A 10,828-nucleotide genomic window follows, 5' to 3' on the forward strand; every position below is an offset into this window, starting at 1 on the left:
AGTCTGTCTCTCTGTCTCTGTTTATAACTGGAGTCTGTCTCTCTGTCTCTGTTTATAACTGGAGTCTGTCTCTCTGTCTCTCTGTCTCTGTTTATAACTGGAGTCTGTCTCTCTGTCTCTGTTTATAACTGGAGTCTGTCTCTCTGTCTCTGTTTATAACTCTCTGTTTATAACTGGAGTCTGTCTCTCTGTCTCTGTTTATAACTGGAGTCTGTCTCTCTGTCTCTGTTTATAACTGGAGTCTGTCTCTCTGTCTCTGTTTATAACTGGAGTCTGTCTCTCTGTCTCTGTTTATAACTGGAGTCTGTCTCTCTGTCTCTGTTTATAACTGGAGTCTGTCTCTCTGTCTCTGTTTATAACTGGAGTCTGTCTCTCTGTCTCTGTGTATAACTGGAGTCTGTCTCTCTGTCTCTCTGTCTCTGTTTATAACTGGAGTCTGTCTCTCTGTCTCTGTTTATAACTGGAGTCTGTCTCTCTGTCTCTGTTTATAACTGGAGTCTGTCTCTCTGTCTCTGTTTATAACTGTTTATAACTGGAGTCTGTCTCTCTGTCTCTGTTTATAACTGGAGTCTGTCTCTCTGTCTCTGTTTATAACTGGAGTCTGTCTCTCTGTCTCTGTTTATAACTGGAGTCTGTCTCTCTGTCTCTGTTTATAACTGGAGTCTGTCTGTCTCTGTCTCTCTGTCTCTGTTTATAACTGGAGTTTGTCTCTCTGTCTCTGTCTCTGTTTATAACTGGAGTCTGTCTCTCTGTCTCTCTGTGTTTATAACTGGAGTCTGTCTGTTTGTCTGTTTATAACTGGAGTCTGTCTCTCTGTCTCTTTATAACTGGAGTCTGTCTCTCTGTCTCTCTGTCTCTAACTGTCTCTGTCTCTCTGTCTCTGTTTATAACTGGAGTCTGTCTCTGGAGTCTGTCTCTCTGTCTCTGTTTATAACTGGAGTCTGTCTCTCTGTCTCTCTGTCTCTGTTTATAACTGGAGTCTGTCTCTCTGTCTCTGTTTATATCTGGAGTCTCTGTCTCTGTCTGTATAACTGGAGTCTGTCTCTCTGTCTCTGTTTATATCTGGAGTCTGTCTCTCTGTCTCTCTGTCTCTGTGTATAACTGGAGTCTGTCTCTCTGTCTCTGTTTATAACTGGAGTCTGTCTCTCTGTCTCTGTTTATATCTGGAGTCTGTCTCTCTGTCTCTGTTTATAACTGGAGTCTGTCTCTCTGTCCCTCTGTCTCTGTTTATAACTGGAGTCTGTCTCTCTTATAACTGGAGTCTCTCTGTCTCTGTCTCTGTTTATAACTGGAGTCTGTCTCTCTGTCCCTCTGTCTCTGTTTATAACTGGAGTCTGTCTCTCTGTCTCTGTCTCGGTTTATATCTGGAGTCTGTCTCTCTGTCTCTCTGTCTCTGTTTATAACTGGAGTCTGTCTCTCTGTCTCTGTTTATATCTGGAGTCTGTCTCTCTGTCCCTCTGTCTCTGTTTATAACTGGAGTCTGTCTCTCTGTCTCTGTTTATAACTGGAGTCTGTCTCTCTGTCTCTGTTTATAACTGGAGTCTGTCTCTCTGTCTCTGTTTATAACTGGAGTCTGTCTCTCTGTCTCTCTGTCTCTGTTTATAACTGGAGTCTGTCTCTCTGTCTCTGTCTCTGTTTATAACTGGAGTCTGTCTCTCTGTCTCTGTTTATAACTGGAGTCTGTCTCTCTGTCTCTGTTTATAACTGGAGTCTGTCTCTCTGTCTCTCTGTCTCTGTTTATAACTGGAGTCTGTCTCCATGTCTCTGTTTATAACTCTCTGTGTCTCTGTCTCTGTTTATAACTGAGTCTGTCTCTGTCTGTTTATCTCTGTCTCTCTGTCTCTGTGTATAACTGGAATTTGTCTCTCTGTCTCTATGTGTCTCTGTCTCTCTGTCTCTGTTTATATCTGGAGTCTGTCTCTCTGTCTCTGTCTCTGTTTATATCTGGAGTCTGTCTCTCTGTCTCTCTGTCTCTGTGTATAACTGGAGTCTGTCTCTCTGTCTCTGTTTATATCTGGAGTCTGTCTCTCTGTCTCTGTTTATATCTGGAGTCTGTCTCTCTGTCTCTGTTTATATTTGGAGTCTGTCTCTCTGTCTCTGTGTATAACTGGAGTCTGTCTCTCTGTCTCTGTCTCTGTTTATAACTGGAGTCTGTCTCTCTGTCTCTGTTATAACTGGAGTCTCTCTGTCTCTGTTTATAACTGGAGTCTGTCTCTCTGTCTGTCTCTGTCTCTGTTTATAACTGGAGTCTGTCTCTCTCTCTCTGTCTCTGTTTATAACTGGAGTCTGTCTCTCTGTCTCTCTGTCTCTGTCTCTGTTTATAACTGGAGTCTGTCTCTCTGTCTCTGTCTCTGTTTATAACTGGAGTCTGTCTCTCTGTCTCTCTGTCTCTGTTTATAACTGGAGTCTGTCTCTCTGTCTCTCTGTCTCTGTTTATAACTGGAGTCTGTCTCTCTGTCTCTCTGTCTCTGTTTATAACTGGAGTCTGTCTCTCTGTCTCTCTGTCTCTCTGTCTCTGTTTATATCTGGAGTCTGTCTCTCTGTCTCTCTGTCTCTGTTTATAACTGGAGTCTGTCTCTCTGTCTCTGTTTATAACTGGAGTCTGTCTCTCTGTCTCTGTTTATAACTGGAGTCTGTCTCTCTGTCTCTGTTTATAACTGGAGTCTGTCTCTCTGTCTCTGTCTCTGTTTATAACTGGAGTCTGTCTCTCTGTCTCTGTTTATAACTGGAGTCTGTCTCTCTGTCTCTGTTTATAACTGGAGTCTGTCTCTCTGTCTCTCTGTCTCTGTTTATAACTGGAGTCTGTCTCTCTGTCTCTGTTTATAACTGGAGTCTGTCTCTCTGTCTCTGTTTATAACTGGAGTCTGTCTCTCTGTCTCTGTTTATAACTGGAGTCTGTCTCTCTGTCTCTGTTTATAACTGGAGTCTGTCTCTCTGTCTCTGTTTATAACTGGAGTCTGTCTCTCTGTCTCTGTCTCTGTTTATAACTGGAGTCTGTCTCTCTGTCTCTCTGTCTCTGTTTATAACTGGAGTCTGTCTCTCTGTCTCTCTGTCTCTGTTTATAACTGGAGTCTGTCTCTCTGTCTCTGTGTATAACTGGAGTCTGTCTCTCTGTCTCTGTTTATAACTGGAGTCTGTCTCTCTGTCTCTGTCTCTGTTTATAACTGGAGTCTGTCTCTCTGTCTCTGTTTATAACTGGAGTCTGTCTCTCTGTCTCTGTTTATAACTGGAGTCTGTCTCTCTGTCTCTGTTCATAACTGGAGTCTGTCTCTCTGTCTCTCTGTCTCTGTTTATAACTGGAGTTTTTCTCTCTGTCTCTCTGTGTCTCTGTCACTGTGTATAACTGGAGTTTGTCTCTCTGTCTCTCTGTCTCTGTGTATAACTGGAATTTGTCTCTCTGTCTCTATGTGTCTCTGTCTCTCTGTCTCTGTTTATATCTGGAGTCTGTCTCTCTGTCTCTGTCTCTGTTTATATCTGGAGTCTGTCTCTCTGTCTCTCTGTCTCTGTGTATAACTGGAGTCTGTCTCTCTGTCTCTGTTTATATCTGGAGTCTGTCTCTCTGTCTCTGTTTATATCTGGAGTCTGTCTCTCTGTCTCTGTTTATATTTGGAGTCTGTCTCTCTGTCTCTGTGTATAACTGGAGTCTGTCTCTCTGTCTCTGTGTATAACTGGAGTCTGTCTCTCTGTCTCTGTTTATATCTGGAGTCTGTCTCTCTGTCTCTGTTTATAACTGGAGTCTGTCTCTCTGTCTCTGTTTATATCTGGAGTCTGTCTCTCTGTCTCTGTTTATAACTGGAGTCTGTCTGTCTCTCTGTCTCTGTTTATAACTGGAGTCTGTCTCTCTGTCTCTCTGTCTCTGTTTATAACTGGAGTCTGTCTCTCTGTCTCTCTGTCTCTGTTTATAACTGGAGTCTGTCTCTCTGTCTCTGTCTCTGTTTATAACTGGTCTGTCTCTCTGTCTCTGTTTATCTGTCTGTCTTTGTCTCTGTTTATAACTGGAGTCTGTCTCTCTGTCTCTGTTTATAACTGGAGTCTGTCTCTCTGTCTCTCTGTCTCTTTATAACTGGAGTCTGTCTCTCTGTCTCTGTTTGTTTATAACTGGAGTCTGTCTGTTTATCTCTGTCTCTCTGTCTCTTTGTATAACTGTAGTTTATAACTGGAGTTTCTCTCTGTCTCTCTGTGTCTATGTCACTGTGTTTATAACTGGAGTCTGTCTCTCTCAGTCTCTGTTTATAACTCTGTCTCTCTGTCTCTGTTTATAACTGGAGTCTGTCTCTCTGTCTCTGTGCATAACTGGAGTCTGTCTCTCTGTGTCTCTGTCTCTCTGTCTCTGTTTATATCTGGAGTCTGTCCCTCTGTCTCTGTGTATAACTGGAGTCTGTCTCTCTGTCTCTGTTTATAACTGGAGTCTGTCTCTCTGTCTCTGTTTATATCTGGAGTCTGTCTCTCTGTCTCTGTCTCTGTGTATAACTGGAGTCTGTCCCTCTGTCTCTGTGTATAACTGGAGTCTGTCTCTCTGTCTCTGTTTATAACTGGAGTCTGTCTCTCTGTCTCTCAGTCTCTGTGTATAACTGGAGTCTGTCTCTCTGTCTCTCAGTCTCTGTGTATAACTGGAGTCTGTCTCTTCTCTCTCTTTAACACAAACCAGCTCTCTCTCTCTCCCCATTGGTCTGTGAGATGTCTAATCAATCCTCATTGGCTGGTGATTCCACACCACACACTCTCAAAGGGAGCAGCAGCCTGTTGCCATAGCAACCTTGAGGGTCAGGGTTTAGAAGCGTGTCTCAGGTCATGTGGGCGGTGACCTGTGAAGCCCCTCCTCCTGACGGGCTCACAGACAATCCCAGCCTCCGAGAGTCAAAAAGGAAGTTGGCCTGCTGGTCTCCATGGAGAGTGCACAGACTGTCCGTCAGGGTTCCACTGGGGGAGGAGCCAAGGAAAGGGTTCTGATTGGCCACAGCAGCACAAGAAACCGCCAACTTGTCTGGGTTGGCTGCAATGTTAGTGGGGGGGTTGGAGTAACCGTAGAGACCGTAGTGGGGGGAATGGAGGCAGATACTACCGTAGCCCTGGCGGGGTGGAGGATGCAGGTAGCCAATCTGAGAGGGGGGTGGGGACATGGAGCAGAATACTTCACGGTCATAAGCTGACGGTCTTCGCACCACAGGAAGGGGGAAGGGGGAAGTGGAGTTGCCGTAGTGATGGAGGGTGTGTGTGTGTGTGTGTGTTGGTCGGCTGCAGGTGTAGTCCAGGGGAGAATGAGGGCACACCTTGAATGGGGAGGAGCAAGGAGAAGAGGAGAGCAGGTGAGATGGGACTCCATGTGACCCCGGGACTCCTGCAGGGAGACAGCCAGGGGGTTAGAGACACCAGTATCATTATAGACAGCCAGGGGTTAGAGACACCAGTATCATTATAGACAGACAGGGGGTTAGAGACACCAGTATCATTATAGACAGACAGGGGTTAGAGACACCAGTATCATTATAGACAGACAGGGGTTAGAGACACCAGTATCATTATAGACAGACAGGGGTTAGAGACACCAGTATCATTACAGACAGACAGGGGGTTAGAGACACCAGTATGAGTATATTTATAGACAGACAGGGGATAGAGACACCAGTATCATTATAGACAGACAGGGGTTAGAGACACCAGTATCATTATAGACAGACAGGGGTTAGAGACACCAGTATCATTATAGACAGACAGGGGTTAGAGACACCAGTATCATTATAGACAGACAGGGGGTTAGAGACACCAAAATCATTATAGACATACAGGGGGTTAGAGACACCAGAATCATTATAGACAGACAGGGGGTTAGAGACACCAGTATCATTATAGACAGACAGGGGTTAGAGACACCAGTATCATTACAGACAGACAGGGGGTTAGAGACACCATTATCATTATAGACAGACAGGGGTTAGAGACACCAGTATCATTATAGACAGACAGGGGTTAGAGACACCAGTATCATTATAGACAAACAGGGGTTAGAGACACCCTTATCATTATAGACAGACAGGGGGTTAGAGACACCAGAATCATTATAGACAGACAGGGGTTAGAGACACCAGTATCATTATAGACAGACAGGGGTTAGAGACACCAGGATCATTATAGACAAACAGGGGTTAGAGACACCCTTATCATTATAGACAGACAGGGGGTTGGAGACACCAGAATCATTATAGACAGACAGGGGGTTAGAGACACCAGTATCATTATAGACAGACATGGGTTAGAGACACCAGTATCATTACAGACAGACAGGGGGCTAGAGACACCATTATCATTATAGACAGACAGGGGTTAGAGACACCATTATCATTATAGACAGACAGGGGTTAGAGACACCAGTATCATTATAGACAGACAGGGGGTTAGAGACACCAGTATCATTATAGACAGACAGGGGTTAGAGACACCGGTGTCATTATAGACAGACAGGGGTTAGAGACACCAGTATCATTATAGACAGACAGGGGGTTAGAGACACCAGTATCATTATAGACAGACAGGGGTTAGAGACACCAGTATCATTATAGACAGACAGGGGTTAGAGACACCAGTATCATTATAGACAGACAGGGGTTAGAGACACCAGTATCATTACAGACAGACAGGGGGTTAGAGACACCAGTATCATTATAGACAGACAGGGGTTAGAGACACCAGTATCATTATAGACAGACAGGGGTTAGAGACACCAGTATCATTATAGACAGACAGGGGTTAGAGACACCAGTATCATTATAGACAGACAGGGGGTTAGAGAAACCAGAATCATTATAGACAGACAGGGGGTTAGAGACACCAGAATCATTATAGACAGACAGGGGGTAGAGACACCAGTATCATTATAGACAGACAGGGGTTAGAGACACCAGTATCATTACAGACAGACAGGGGTTAGAGACACCAGTATCATTACAGATACAGGGGGTTAGACACACCAGTATCATTATAGACAGACAGGGGTTAGAGACACCAGTATCATTATAGACAGACAGGGGGTTAGAGACACCAGTATCATTATAGACAGACAGGGGGTTAGAGACACCAGTATCATTATAGACAGACAGGGGTTAGAGACACTAGAATCATTATAGACAGACAGGGGGTTAGAGACACCAGTATCATTATAGACAGACAGGGGGTTAGAGACACCAGTATCATTATAGACAGACAGGGGATTAGAGACACCAGTATCAGTATCATTGTAGACAGACAGGGGGTTAGAGACACCAGAATCGTTATAGACAGACAGGGGGTTAGAGACACCAGTATCATTATAGACAGACAGGGGGTTAGAGACACCAGTATCATTATAGACAGACAGGGGTTAGAGACACCAGTATCATTATAGACAGACAGGGGGTTAGAGACAATAGAATCATTATAGACAGACAGGGGTTAGAGACACCAGTATCATTATAGACAGACAGGGGGTTAGAGACACCAGTATCATTATAGACAGACAGGGGTTAGAGACACCAGTATCATTATAGACAGACAGGGGTTAGAGACACCAGTATCATTATAGACAGACAGGGGTTAGAGACACCAGTATCATTATAGACAAACAGGGGTTAGAGACACCCTTATCATTATAGACAGACAGGGGGTTAGAGACACCAGAATCATTATAGACAGACAGGGGGTTAGAGACACCAGTATCATTATAGACAGACAGGGGTTAGAGACACCAGTATCATTACAGACAGACAGGGGGTTAGAGACACCATTATCATTATAGACAGACAGGGGTTAGAGACACCAGTATCATTATAGACAGACAGAGGGTTAGAGACACCAGTATCATTATAGACAGACAGGGGTTAGAGACACCAGTATCATTATAGACAGACAGGGGTTAGAGACACCAGTATCATTATAGACAGACAGGGGTTAGAGACACCAGTATCATTATGGACAGACAGGGGGTTAGAGACACCAGTATCATTATAGACAGACAGGGGTTAGAAACACCAGTATCATTATAGACAGACAGGGGTTAGAGACACCAGTATCATTACATTCAGACAGGGGTTAGAGACACCAGTATCATTATAGACAGACAGGGGTTAGGGAAACCAGTATCATTACAGACAGACAGGGGTTAGAGACACCAGTATCATTATAGACAGACAGGGGTTAGAGACACCAGTATCATTATAGGCAGACAGGGGTTAGAGACTCCAGTATCATTATAGACAGACAGGGGGTTAGAGACACCAGTATCATTATAGACAGACAGGGGTTAGAGACACCAGTATCATTATAGACAGACAGGTGTTAGAGACACCAGTATCATTATAGACAGACAGGGGTTAGAGACACCAGTATCATTATAGACAGACAGGGGGTTAGAGACACCAGAATCATTATAGACAGACAGGGGTTAGAGACACCAGTATCATTGTAGACAGACAGGGGGTAGAGACACCAGTATCATTATAGACAGACAGGGGTTAGAGACACCAGTATCATTACAGACAGTCAGGGGTTAGAGACACCAGTATCATTATAGACAGACAGGGGTTAGAGACACCAGTATCATTATAGACAGACAGGGGGTTAGAGACACCAGTATCATTATAGACAGACAGGGGGTTAGAGACACCAGTATCATTATAGACAGACAGGGGTTAGAGACACTAGAATCATTATAGACAGACAGGGGGTTAGAGACACCAGTATCATTATAGACAGACAGGGGGTTAGAGACACCAGTATCATTATAGACAGACAGGGGATTAGAGACACCAGTATCAGTATCATTGTAGACAGACAGGGGGTTAGAGACACCAGTATCAGTATCATTGTAGACAGACAGGGGGTTAGAGACACCAGTATCATTATAGACAGACAGGGGGTTAGAGACACCAGTATCATTATAGACAGACAGGGGGTTAGAGACACAAGTATCATTATAGACAGACAGGGGTTAGAGACACCAGTATCATTATAGACAGACAGGGGGTTAGAGACACCAGTATCATTATAGTCAGACAGGGGGTTTGAGACACCAGTATCATTATAGACAGACAGGGGTTAGAGACACCAGTATCATTATAGACAGACAGGGGTTAGAGACACCAGTATCATTATAGACAGACAGGGGTTAGAGACACCAGTATCATTATAGACAGACAGGGGTTAGAGACACCAGTATCATTATAGACAGACAGGGGGTTAGAGACACCAGTATCATTATAGACAGACAGGGGGTTAGAGACACCAGTATCATTATAGACAGACAGGGGTTAGAGACACCAGTATCATTATAGACAGACAGGGGTTAGAGACACCAGTATCATTATAGACAGACAGGGGTTAGAGACACCAGTATCATTATAGTCAGACAGGGGGTTTGAGACACCAGTATCATTATAGACAGACAGGGGTTAGAGACACCAGTACCATTATAGACAGACAGGGGTTAGAGACACCAGTATCATTATAGACAGACAGGTGTTAGAGACACCAGTATCATTATAGACAGACAGGGGTTAGAGACACCAGTATCATTATAGACAGACAGGGGGTTAGAGACACCAGTATCATTATAGACAGACAGGGGGTTAGAGACACCAGTATCATTATAGACAGACAGGGGGTTAGAGACACCAGTATCATTATAGACAGACAGGGGGTTAGAGACACCAGTATCATTATAGACAGACAGGGGTTAGAGACACCAGTATCATTATAGACAGACAGGGGTTAGAGACACCAGTATCATTATAGACAGACAGGGGTTTAGAGACACCAGTATCATTATAGACAGACAGGGGTTAGAGACACCAGTATCATTATAGACAGACAGGGGGTTAGAGACACCAGTATCATTATAGACAGACAGGGGTTAGAGACACCAGTATCATTATAGACAGACAGGGGGTTAGACACACCAATATCATTATAGACAGACAGGGGTTAGAGACACCAGTATCATTATAGACAGACAGGGGGTTAGAGACACCAGTATCATTATAGACAGACAGGGGGTTAGAGACACCAGTATCATTATAGACAGACAGGGGGTTAGAGACACCAGTATCATTATAGACAGACAGGGGTTAGAGACACCAGTATCATTATAGACAGACAGGGGGTTAGAGACACCAGTATCATTATAGTCAGACAGGGGTTTGAGACACCAGTATCATTATAGACAGACAGGGGTTAGAGACACCAGTACCATTATAGACAGACAGGGGTTAGAGACACCAGTATCATTATAGACAGACAGGTGTTAGAGACACCAGTATCATTATAGACAGACAGGGGTTAGAGACACCAGTATCATTATAGACAGACAGGGGGTTAGAGACACCAGTATCATTATAGACAGACAGGGGGTTAGAGACACAAGTATCATTATAGACAGACAGGGGTTAGAGACACCAGTATCATTATAGACAGACAGGGGGTTAGAGACACCAGTATCATTATAGTCAGACAGGGGGTTTGAGACACCAGTATCATTATAGACAGACAGGGGTTAGAGACACCAGTATCATTATAGACAGACAGGGGTTAGAGACACCAGTATCATTATAGACAGACAGGGGTTAGAGACACCAGTACCATTATAGACAGACAGGGGTTAGAGACACCAGTATCATTATAGACAGACAGGGGGTTAGAGACACCAGTATCATTATAGACAGACAGGGGGTTAGAGACACCAGTATCATTATAGACAGACAGGGGGTTAGAGACACCAGTATCATTATAGACAGACAGGGGTTAGAGACACCAGTATCATTATAGACAGACAGGGGGTTAGAGACACCAGTATCATTATAGT

At 44.1% G+C, this 10,828-nt stretch overlaps 1 protein-coding gene across 1 annotated transcript; it reads right to left on the reverse strand.

Annotated features, from left to right (window-relative positions):
• Window positions 1-4,630: 4,630 nt before the first annotated feature.
• LOC135531043 (T-box transcription factor TBX18-like) lies at window positions 4,631-5,360 on the reverse strand (the record flags this gene model as incomplete). Its single annotated transcript, XM_064959181.1, has 1 exon — window positions 4,631-5,360. A coding segment is annotated over one exon (576 nt), but the record flags the coding sequence as incomplete, so codon positions are not given.
• Window positions 5,361-10,828: the final 5,468 nt, after the last annotated feature.

This window comes from Oncorhynchus masou, unplaced genomic scaffold, assembly GCF_036934945.1.
Source record: "Oncorhynchus masou masou isolate Uvic2021 unplaced genomic scaffold, UVic_Omas_1.1 unplaced_scaffold_1500, whole genome shotgun sequence".
NCBI classification, from domain to species: domain Eukaryota; kingdom Metazoa; phylum Chordata; class Actinopteri; order Salmoniformes; family Salmonidae; genus Oncorhynchus; species Oncorhynchus masou.